This window comes from Nerophis ophidion, linkage group LG18 (genome assembly GCF_033978795.1).
Source record: "Nerophis ophidion isolate RoL-2023_Sa linkage group LG18, RoL_Noph_v1.0, whole genome shotgun sequence".
Taxonomy (NCBI): Eukaryota; Metazoa; Chordata; class Actinopteri; order Syngnathiformes; family Syngnathidae; genus Nerophis; species Nerophis ophidion.
In genome coordinates, this window is record NC_084628.1 from 2459341 (window position 1) to 2471720 (window position 12380).

The 12380-nt window shown below is 39.8% G+C and overlaps 1 protein-coding gene across 1 annotated transcript; it reads right to left on the reverse strand.

The window, feature by feature from the left end:
• Nucleotides 1-1743: 1743 nt before the first annotated feature.
• LOC133537413 (zona pellucida-like domain-containing protein 1) lies at nucleotides 1744-6640 on the reverse strand. Its single transcript, XM_061878420.1, has 5 exons — nucleotides 6636-6640; nucleotides 5280-5451; nucleotides 5030-5129; nucleotides 2534-2563; nucleotides 1744-2362 (listed from the first exon to the last, which is right to left on the reverse strand). The coding sequence occupies exons 1-5, from the start codon at nucleotides 6638-6640 to the stop codon at nucleotides 2211-2213; spliced, it is 459 nt and encodes a 152-aa protein (XP_061734404.1). The 3' UTR covers nucleotides 1744-2210.
• Nucleotides 6641-12380: the final 5740 nt, after the last annotated feature.

Below are 12380 nucleotides of genomic sequence, written 5' to 3' on the forward strand. Positions count from 1 at the left end.
GTTTGAATTGTTTGCTCGTATTTACGCATGGTATTTACACCACACAGGAGCAGATATCAGTCCGCCAGAAAGTAGAGACCTGTGTATGTGCTTCGTGTTTCCTACACAGGTATGTGGATTTGTGCATTATTATTATTTTATTTTGTGATAAAACGTTTTTTTTAATGTTATTTATATTTTTATTTTTTATATGAATGAATGTTGTTTATTTCCTGTTCTTTCTGACTTTTGTATGAGAAGGAGCAGATATCAGTCCGCCAGAAAGTAGAGACCTGTTTAATTTTTTCCATGAAAATAATTTTTTGTCATGAAAATCAACTTTTACCTTGAAAATATTTTTTACCTTGAAAATAAAATTTTACCTTAAAAATATATTTTTTCCTTGAAAATAATTTTTTGTCATGAAAATCAACTTTTACCTTGAAAATATTTTCTTTTTTCTAAAGGCCTACTGAAAGCCACTACTAGCGACCACGCAGTCTGATAGTTTATATATCAATGATGAAATATTAACATTGCAACACATTATTAGTTCACTTAATTACAATTTTAAATTTCACGCGAAGTATCCTGGTGAAAACGTCGCGGTATGATGACGCGTGCGCGTGACGTCACGGATTGTAGTGAACATTTTGTTCCAGCCCCGATCCCAGCTATAAGTCATCTGCTTGACTCGCAAAATTACACAGTATTCTGGACATTTGTGTTGCTGAATCTTTTGCAATTTGTTCAATTAATAATGTACACGTCAAAGAAGAAAGATGTAGTTGGGAAGCAGTGTATTAAGGCTGCCTTTAGCAACACAAACGCAACCGGTGTTTCCGAGTTTACATTCCCGAAAGATGACGTGACGCTTTACTATGGAACAGAGCGGTCAAGCGAACATGGTTCCCTACCACATGTCAACCGGCAGGTTTCGGTGACAAAATTGTGGTAATAAGTCGTCTCTTACTGTAGACATGAGCGCAGAGCTAGCGTCGTTCCTCGTGCACCTGTTTAAAGAGGCAGCTGTGGACTCTCTTGCCTCCTCCGACCGGCCGCCCCCGAACGTGGGATGCTTCCACCGGCTGCCTTCGCTTCACCTCGTCGAGAAACGTGGCTTCCCTCAGAGACACTGGCGGTCACACCACCCGTGGCCACGCCCCTCCGACTTTCAGGTGCGACAGTATAATCTCACTAAAACACTTGTAACACAATAAGCAGATAAAGGATTTTCCAGAATTATCCTAGTAAATGTGTCTAATAACATCTGAATCGCTCCCACTGCCCTCGTCTTTTTTCTAACTTTTTCTAGTCCTTCACTCTCACTTTCCTCATCCACGAATCTTTCATCCTCGCTCAAATTAATGGGGAAATCGTTGGTTTCTCGGTCTGAATCACTCTCGCTGCTGGTGGCCATGATTGTAAACAATGTGAGGAGCCCTACAACCCGTGACGTCACGTGCACATTGTCTGCTACTTCCGGTACAGGCAAGGCTTTTTTATTAGCGACCAAAAGTTGCAAACTTTATCGTCGATGTTCTCTACTAAATCCTTTCAGCAAAAATATGGCAATTTCACGAAATGATGAAGTATGACACATAGAATGGACCTGCTATCCCCGTTTAAATAAGAACATCTCATTTCAGTAGGCCTTTAAATCATTTTTTTCCTTGAAAGTCAACTTTTACCTTGAAAATTAATTTTTTCCTTGAAAATCAACTTTCGTTTTGCCAATAAATAATGAAACGACGGAATGGTGGAGTGTCTTTTATTTTTTAAAAAACTACACAACGCAGAATAAGACTCACTATTTAAACACTCAACAAAAACACAGGACTGGTACTTGCAACTTAACGGGAAAGACTACTTGGATAGTAGTCTGTTTATGTCAGTTGTCTTTTTTATTTTTACCCCATATTTGTTTCCACTACTGCACCTTAAACTGGAGTCCTTAATCTGTAATGACAATAAGGTCCATTCTTCTTCGTTTTCATTCTTTTACTTTGAAATTATGGCAACACACAAAGGACAAACTTGCAAATGAGACTAAAAAGTGTAAGACAACAATATATAAGTGGCAAGCACAGCTATCAGTTCAATTGTAAAGGAAAAATTGTGTTTTTTTATTAAACAAATTGCTACATGAACACACAAAAGTACGTAAATCCATGTTTTAGTGTGTCTGCACTGAAAATACCCATGAAAGTTTAGGTAGTGTTTACAAAGCCTCAGTTGAAGGACCGAGGTCCCGCCAAATAAAACTTCTTCAGCACAAACCAGCCGCCAAGGACCAGCAGAGCGGAGGCGGCCGTGCCGAACACCACGCCGACCACCAGGCCGGTCACGTCCGTGTCGCGCTCCTCTGACGCCGCGGTGTCACCTGAAAGAGCACTTCCATCAGCTGAATGTCAACCGCATGTACAATATCTCACTGAAGCACGACCATTACAATCATGAAGAAATGGCAGTGAAGTGATATTTGTATGCATTTTAGAGTAGTCAATGTTGAACTTATAGAGCAATCGCACATAGCCGGGGCACTTCTACTTACTCGTACTGTAGGAAGCGGCGACGGGCCTGTCTGTAAGTGAGGAAAGAAAGTAGAAATTGAAGGTTTATTTTGTAAATTTGCACAATAAAGAGACTGTACACAGTGGTACCTGTCAGTCTACCCCAGGGCAGCTGTGGCTACGAATGTAGCTTACCACCACCATCAGGTATGAATGAATTTGAGTATCTAATAATAGAAAAGCACTGTCATGTTTTGTGATCACGTTCTGTTTGGTTTTGGACTCATTGGGCACTCCTGTTTGTTTTGTCACCATGACTACCAATTAGTTTTCACCTGTCATGTCACGCACCTGGTTCGTTTGAACTCATGCACCTGTTAATCACCGCACCATTTTTTAAGCCTGTTGTTGCCAGGCAGTCAGCCTGGCGACATCACCTCCTACACACCCATGTTATCCATGCCGATGATCCATGCTCGTTCTCAGTCACAGTAAGTGTTTTCGGTTTTATTGTCCATAGTTTTGCTTTAGTGCAAGTTTTAGTTTTCATCGCCAAGTTTTTGTACTTCCTCTGTGAGCTCCCTCTCGCTTGTTCCTTTTTTTGAGTTAAGATTAAAATATGTCATTACCTTCACGTCGTGTTCGGTCCAGTCGCTTTGCACCACGGGAAAACAAACCACACCAAAGTCCACGCCTTGACAAGCGCTGTATAAAATCTAATCCATCAATCCATTTTCTACCGGTTGTCCCTTTTTGGGGGTTCGGGAGCCTATCTCAGCTGCATTCGGGCGGAAGGCGGCTTTGCACCATTATTATCATTATTATTATTATTACCTCAGTTTTCGTGCACACCGTTTTTTTTGTATACCACTCGGATTTCAAGGAACATTTTTTTCACTCCGACGTTCAATGCTGCCTCGATTATTGCACCGAACAAAGTATTTTGGGCCAGCTCTTTGTTTTAAAAGATGAGAAACACTGATGAATTAGAAAATGTCAAAAGTCTTCACTACATGTAAAAGTTATGTTAAATGATCATTTGTTTAATTTGCCATTTAAATATATTTGATTGTTTTCTGCATGTAAAACTATAAATAACTACTAAGTGGCCTAGTTGTTAGAGTGTCCGCCCTGAGATCGGTAGGTTGTGAGTTCAAACCCCGGCCGAGTCATACCAAAGACTATAAAAATGGGACCCATTACCTCCCTGCTTGGTACTCAGCATCAAGGGTTGGAATTGGGGGTTAAATCACCAAAAATGATTCCCGGGCGTGGCCACAGCTGATGCTCACTGCTCACCTCACCTCCCAGGGGGTGAACAAGGGGATGGGTCAAATGCAGAGGACAAATTTCACCACAACTAGTGTGTGTGTGACAATCATTGGTAATTAACTTTAACATGAGATATAAATAATAATAGAAGTACAATTGTTGTATATATTGTATATATAATTAGTGCAAAGGTCTTATATGTACACAGGGATATTTCACATGCCTGTACTGTGTATAAAGTTTAACTATGTTCATGTTGTTTATAATGTGTATTTATAATATGTTGTGCAAAGGACTTTTTATAACTTTCGGAAGTTTATTTTGTACTTGAAATTGTTTACAGGGTTAGGCGCAATAAGTGTTTAACTTCAGCCTAAACCCTTTCGGCCTGTAACATTTTTTATTTTCAATCTATGAATGTACAACTGTTTTTTTGCTTTGTTGACCATTGACCGAAGAACAATAAACTTGAACTTTCTGTAAAATGTTGTGTTAATATCCCTCAGAGTGTGGGGACGACGCGGCGTTATCATCCATATAGTAAATGAAAGGTTAAAGGGCTGGGGTGCTGATGTAAATATCAGGCCTAAATATACTATAGATTAGTAATAAAAGTTTTTTTGTTTTTTAAATCTACGTTGATGATTTTATGGTACCACGTTTTATTTTGGTAAAAAACCTGGCAGCTGAGTTGCCAAAATAAAATTAAACAGCGGTACTGTATTTCTATTAACAGTAATATGTTGTAATAATATTAAAATAACAGCAAATATTTTAGAGTAAAAGTCTGGCAACTAAGCTTGCTAGTTTTTTTCTGTGTTTTTTATATACTCTTTACGTAAAAAAAAGTAAAATATTCAAATTCATGACTGATTTACTGTTACATGCGGCCCTCTATTGGCAGCTATAACTGCGGTGTGGCCCTCAATGAAAACAGGTTTGACACCCCTGGTCTAGTGGGAAAAGCCAAAGTTAAGTCGGAGAAAATGAAAACAGGTTTGACCCCCCTGGTCTAGTGGGAAAAGCCAAAGTTAAGTCGGAGAAAATGCAGTCCTTTATAAATTATTTCGTGTTTCTCAACGACCTGGTAGCAAATGCTTCATGGACCAGTACAGGTCCCCAGACCACAAGGAAGTGTTTTACATTTACAAAAAAAAAAAAAAATCAGTCCTTCAATGCTTATCTATGAAAAAAGATCAAAAATAGACCATTCGGCGCCTTATACTTCATACACTAAGTCCAGAGTAGCATAATGGGGGTCCTACCTTCTCCGGTGGTGTATAGAGGTCCGACGGAAACGGTGGCAGAGTCGCTGCCCTCTTGTCCAAAAGGAGCCAAGGACCTTTTTTTTCTGTTGCCACAAGCCTGAAAGATTAGATTCGTTTGTCAAATTGCATCATGCAAACGTATCAATAAAAATCTCAAACACAACTAAGAAAGGCAAAAGCTCCAAATATGAACAAAACATCCATTCTCGTGTCTTCCCTGCCTCGATTCCGGGTTGTTTCTACTCACGTCCAGCAGTTCTTGGCATTTGGTGGGCTCGCAGAGTCTGAGGATGCAGTGCAAGTAGATGCTGGACTTGGCCTGGTCCTGGTGCTGAACGAAGCGGAAGGCCTCAAAGTCAAAACGGGCCACGCTGGAGAGTCCGTTGGTATCAATGGACGCCCGCTGGTCTACTGAACATCTAGTGTTTTTTTTGATAGATTGAAGCTTTTATTAGTAGATTGCACAGTACAGTACATATTCCGTACAATTGACCACTAAATGGTAACACCCGATAAAGTTTTTCAACTTGTTTAAGTCGGGGTCCACGTTAATCAATTCATGGTATTCTGTCATTATCTCTGGTCTGGATTATGTTTTTGTTATTTTATGTTAGTTTTAAGACTCCATTAGTTCCTGTTTTTCTGCACCCTTGTTTGTTTTGGTTACCATGCCAACTTATTAGTTTCACCTGCCTCTGGTGTTCGGGACACGCACTTGCTCTAATCAAGAAACCAATATTTAAGCCTGTTCTTGTCTGCCAGTTGGGCTGGCGTCATTGCTTGTTTTAATGCGATCACATAGTTTTTGTTTGATTCATGCCGTGTCCAGTGTCCACGTAAGTTGTGTTTATTTCATGCCACAGTTTCGTGTTTGTTCCAAGCCATAGTTTATGCTGTTTGCTTCATGCCACAGTTTCGTGTTTGTTCCAAGCCATAGTTTATGCTGTTTGTTTCATACCACAGTTTTGTGTTTGTTCCTAGCCATAGTTTATGCTGTTTTTTTTCATACCACAGTTTTGTGTTTGTTCCAAGCCATAGTTTATGTGGATTGTTTCATGCCACAGCTTCGTGTTTGTTCCACGCCATGGTTTATGCTGTTTTTTTCATGCCACAGTTTCGTGTTTGTTCCAAGCCATAGTTTATGCTGTTTGTTTCATGCCACAGTTTCGTGTTTGTTCCAAGCCATAGTTAATGCTGTTTGTTTCATGCCACAGTTTCACGTTTGTTCCAAGTCATAGTTTACGCTGTATGTTTCATGCCACGGTTTCGTGTTTTTTCCACGCCATAGTTTATGCTGTTTGTTTCATGCCACAGTTTCGTGTTTGTTCCAAGCCATAGTTTTTGCTGTTTTTTTCATGCCACAGTTTCGTGTTTGTTCCAAGCCATAGTGTATGCTGTTTGTTTCATACCACAGTTTCGTATTTGTTCCAAGCCATAGTTTATACTGTTTGTTTTATGCCACAGTTCTGTGTTTGTTCCACGCCATGGTTTATGCTTTTTGTGTCATGCCACAGTTTCGTGCTATCTCAAAGCCATAGTTTGTGCTGTTTGTTTCATGCCACAGTTTTTAGTTTGTTCCACGCCGTTGTTTATGTTTGTTTACCTCATGCTCTGCCAAGATTTGTAGTTAGATTAATAAATATGTTCCGACCTGCTACCTTTTTTCCAGGAAAAGTCAGTTTGCATCCCGGGAGAACAAACTTCGCAGCAAGCTGCGAAAACCCCCCCCATTATGACATATTCATAGTACAGAGCGATATGCAATGCAAAAACTGAAATCTAAAAATATTAAATATCTCAAATAAGGGTGATATTTGCTTATTTTCTGTCTGATAAGATAATTACTCTCACTAAGCAGCTTTTATGTTAGTATTTTATTTGTTTTAAGGTTGTTGGTCTTAAATTACCTCAGTGAAATCTTACAGATTGTTGCTGATATTTGATGACCTATATTGAGTAAAACATGCTTGAAACTAGAATATCAAGTGTTGCAAAGCTGTGTCATCAACACTCACAAGTATAAAACTACTTCTTTAAAGTAATAATTTCTTATTTCAAGCATGGTAAAAAAATACATTTAACATGTGACATTTCACACAATATTGAACAGAAATAGCTCATGCACTTTCAGATAAACTCTTCAAAATTACAATTAAAAAATAATTTGACCAGGGGCCAGGCTGTGTATATGCACACTAATTGACTGACAGAGCACCCACTTGGCGTGATGATGTCATGTTGTCAATGGAAAAATGCATTTTTAGACAATATGATTTGCCTGAGCGGCTAGGAGACCCCGAGACGAACAAGCGGTTGCCTTGATGCCTTTCCATTAAGAAAAATAAATTAATTTTTAGTATAAGTTTGCCGATCGCGTATCATTATGTCAAGATAATGGCACTAGCATTTACTTAATTTAAGAATAATTTCCAACATATTAAGCAAAATGGTCTTTTTTTTCCACCAAGAAAAGTGCACTTGTTATTAGTGAGAATATACTTATTTTAAGCTATTTTTGTGTTCATTGAGGTTAGCTGGTGTAACGCATGTGTCAAATACATACATACCCTTATGGAGACTATTAGGCTCTTGTCTTTCTATTTACTCTTTGCGCGCTTTCTAGTCACGTGACCGCCGCAGTCCAATCAGCTGTAGTTATATGCCGGTAGCCGGAAGTGACTGGTACGCTCTTGCTCTATTTACTCTTTGGGATCTTAGCGCACCCTCCCTTGTCACATGACCGCCGCGTTCCAATTAGTGGTGCTTATAAGCCGGTAGCAGGAAGTGGCCAATAGACCAGACATGAGGGGAAACTATTGTATTTCTGCTCGAGGTAGGTTTTAATTCTCGTTTTCACCTGAAATATTCTACTTTATAGAGCCGACTGCCAGCGCCAGATTTCTTCGACATAAAGCTGTGTTTGACTATAGAAGCGGAGTTGGTGAGTCCATATTTATGACAATAGGACCTTTAGCATTAATCTTTCTTTGAATGTTTCATTGCAACAGTCTTTGTGGCATATTCTCAATCGTCCATATAAAAGGTTTATGACTCAAACTAATAATCAAAATTATGAATTGAATGTACTTTTAAATGTGTTTAGAAAATAAACACGTTTAGTTCACTGATTGCTTTGTATAGGTCAGGGTTCGGCAACCCGCGGCTCTTTGATCACTCTGATGTGGCTCAGCTGCTAAATTACCGACCCCAACGATTATTCCGGGAGGTTCCCGGATTTTAGTGCTTCTCTCTCAGAAATCACCCGGGGATTCTCCAATTTTCACCTAGACTCAAATATTGAGGGTGTGCAGTGATTGCAATACCTTTAACCTCCTCCACATGTCATCGCGCCTGCTTTTACACCCATCACATTTAATATTCCGCCTCTGTTAACACATAAAAGCTACTGCAACGCATACTAAGTCAACAGCCATACAGGTTACACTGAGGGTTGTAATATAAATAACTTTAACACTGTTACTAATATGCGCCACACTGTGAACCCACACCAAACAAGAATGACAAACACTTTTCGAGAGAACATTGGCACTGTAACACAACAAACACAAAAGAAGAAATACCCAGAATCTCATGCATCCCTGACTCATCTGTGCTACATAATACACCCCCGCTAGCACTAAACCCCGCCCCCCCAACTCCGCCCATCTCAACCAACGCACGAAGGGGGTGGGGGGATTTGGTGCTAGCGGGGGTGTATAATGTAGCCCGGAAGAGTTGGGATGCATGGGATTCTGGGTATTTGTTCTTTTGTGTTTATGTTGTGTTGCAGTGCCGATGTTCTCCCGAAATGTGTTTTTTATTCTTGTTTGGTGTGGGTTTACAGTGTGGCGCATATTAGTAACAGTGTTAAAGTTGTTTAAACGGGCACCCTCAGTGTGACCTGTATGGCTGTTAAACAAGTATGCGATGCAATTGTTTACGCGTGTCTGCATTGATTTGTAGCACGTATAGGTTACACTAATTGGACTTTTTTTTTGAAAGTATTGACAATCCAAATTTTCTTGTTCTATTGGCAGATAATTTTGCTTAGTTCAAATTTTGTATTTTTTTTGTTTTTGAACACTGACTTTGTGCAGTGTGGTACAAGTATAGTATGCCAGGGATATTCAAGTAAATTGTTTTGGGGGCCGCATTTTCAAAATCCAGGTCCCGTGGGGCTGGACTTCTTCCTTCGCTAATATTCTTATTTTGTATATTCTGAACAATCAACATCCTCTATAGTAGACGTTTCAGTTGGGTCTTTTTTACATCACTCACAGGTTTTTGAACTGAACTCTCAGGGCAACTGTTAAATAGCCCAAATGATGAAAAAGAGTGTACCTAAAATGGAACCTTGAGGAACACCTCTAGTATAACTAAATAAGTTGAACAAGCTACAGCAACACCTTTGTTACATAAATCAACTACAAAGAAAAAAAAAACTTTGATAGGACTTAAAGGGGCGCCTTGAGGAACACCTCAGTATTGTAAATACCGGGGACTGCGTGCCAGCAATCTGAAGGTTACTGGTTCAATCCCCACCTTCTACTGTCCTAGTCACATTCGTTGTGTCCTTGGGCAAGTCACTTCACCCTTGCTCCTGATGGGTCCTGGTGAGCGCCTTGCATGGCAGCTCCCACCGTCAGTGTGTGAATGTGTGTGTGAATGGGCGAATGTGGAAATACTGTCAAAGCGCTTCGGGGTTCCTTTTAAAAAGGGGTAGAAAAGCGCTATATATGTACAACCCATTTACCATTTCAATCTCAAGTTTGGACCCCAGCGTTCTACAGTAGGAAGGGGATTGGACTGGACTCTCACTATTATGTTAGATCCACTATGGACTGGACTCTCACTATTATGTTAGATCCACTATGGACTGGACTCTCACTATTATGTTAGATCCACTATGGACTGGACTCTCACTATTATGTTAGATCCACTATGGACTGGACTCTCACTATTATGTTAGATCCACTACGGACTGGACTTTCACAACATTATGCAGATCCACTATGGACTGGACTCTCACAATATTATGTTAGGTCCACTATGGACTGGACTCTCACACTATTATGTTAGATCCGCTATGAACTGGACTCACACTATTAACTAGATCCACTATGGACTGGACTCTCACAATATAATGCTAAAACCACTATGGACTGGACTCTCACACTATTATGTTAGATCCACTATTGACTTGACTCTCACTGTTAGATCCACTATGGACTAGACTCTCACTGTTATGTTAGATCCACTATGGACGGGACTCTCACAATATTATGCCGGATCCACTATGGACTGGACTCTCACTATTATGTTAGATCCACTATGGACTGGACTCTCACTATTATGTTAGATCCACTATGGACTGGACTCTCACAGTATTATGTTAGATCCACTATGGACTGGACTCTCACTATTATGCTAGATCCAATATGGACTGGACTCTCACTATTATGTTAGATCCACTATGGACTGGACTCTCACTATTATGTTAGATCCACTATGGACTGGACTCTCACACTATTATGTTAGATCCACTATGGACTGGACTCTCACTATTATGTTAGATCCACTATGGACTGGACTCTCACTATTATGTTAGATCCACTACGGACTGGACTTTCACAACATTATGCAGATCCACTATGGACTGGACTCTCACAATATTATGTTAGATCCACTATGGACGGGACTCTCACAATATTATGCCGGATCCACTATGGACTGGACTCTCACTATTATGTTAGATCCACTATGGACTGGACTCTCACTATTATGTTAGATCCACTATGGACTGGATTCTCACAATATTATGCTAGATCCACTCGACATCCATTGCACCGGTCGCTCTAAGGGGGCGGTCCTCTCCAAGGTTTCTCATTGTCCTCCCATTGGGTTGAGTTTTTCCTTTCCCTGATGTGGGATCTGAACCGAGGATGTCGTTGTGGCTTGTGCAGCCCTTTGAGACACTCGTGATTCAGAGCTATAAAAATAAACAATGATTGACTGATATTAAAATGTGATTTGTGGCAATTCCAACTCTGACCACAACGTCAATACCTATGTAGAGTGGTGCTTTCCTTCATTTTCAGCAGACTGCATTGCAAAATGATTAACCCCCCCTCCTTCCCTAATCCCTTCCCAACTGTATGTTTGCTAGCAAGGTCAAAATGTCAATGCATTGCGGAAAATAACAAACTGATTGGATAAAGGTGGATGTGGCAAATCTATTTCCCTTCCCTCTCGCATCCTTATTAAACCCAAACTTGCTATTACAACATATGTGAAATACATATAATTATCTACCGAAAATGATCCAACCCACACACGTCCGCATTGACTTTATTTCGTTTTTTTCTTAAAGGCCGACTGGAATGAGATGTTCTTATTTAAACGGGGATAGCATGTCCATTCTATGTCATACTTCATCATTTCCCCATATTGCCATATTTTTGCTGAAAGGATTTAGTAGAGAACATCCAGGATAAAGTTCGCAACTTTTGGTCGCTAATAAAAAAGCCTTGCCTGTACCGGAAGTAGCAGACCATGTGCGCGTGACGTCACGGGTTGTGGAGCTCCTCACTTCTGAACATTGTTTACAATCATGGCCACCAGCAGCAAGAGCGATTCAGACTGAGAAAGCGACAATTTCCTCATTAATTAGAGCGAAGATGAAAGATTTGTGGATGAGGAAAGTGAGAGTGAAGGACTGGGAAAAAAAATACAGGGGGAGCGATTCAGATGTAATCAGACAAATTTACTAGGATAATTCTGGAATATCTCTTATCTGCTTATTGTGTTACTAGTGTTTTAGTGAGATAGATAGATAGATAGTACTTTATTGATTCCTTCAGGAGAGTTCCTTCAGGAAAATTAAAATTCCAGCAGCAGTGCACAGCGTTGAGATCAATTTAAATAAAAGTAAAAAGTAAATAATGGGGGTTTAAATGGAAACAAAATAGAGAAATATTACAATAAGAATACAAACTAAAAAGCAACAATGGGAATACAAATATAACAGTAAAATAAGAATATAACATGAATTTACCATGAATTGATTAACGTGGACCCCGACTTAAACAAGTTGAAAAACTTATTGGGGTGTTACCATTTAGTGGTCAATTGTAGGGAATATGTACTGTACTGTGCAATCTACTAATAAAAGTTTCAATCAATCAATCAATCAAACAAGACAAAGTAGGCAGTAGTGACCATGTTATGAAAATGTAGTGCACTGTTATTGTTTTGCATCCCCTGTCATCCTAGTACCCCCCCGTCCCAGAGAGGAGTTGTACAGTCTAATGGCGTGTGGGACAAAGGAGTTTTTGAGTCTATTAGTCCT

What these genes read in the sequence shown, in the direction of transcription:
- LOC133537413 (XM_061878420.1), bottom strand. An exon ending in AATGCCAAGAACTGCTGGAC is followed by an intron (nt 5,130 to 5,279) that starts GTGAGTAGAAAC and finishes CTAATCTTTCAG; the next exon opens with GCTTGTGGCAACAGAAAAAA. An exon ending in TCTATACACCACCGGAGAAG is followed by an intron (nt 2,564 to 5,029) that starts GTAGGACCCCCA and finishes CCTCACTTACAG; the next exon opens with ACAGGCCCGTCGCCGCTTCC.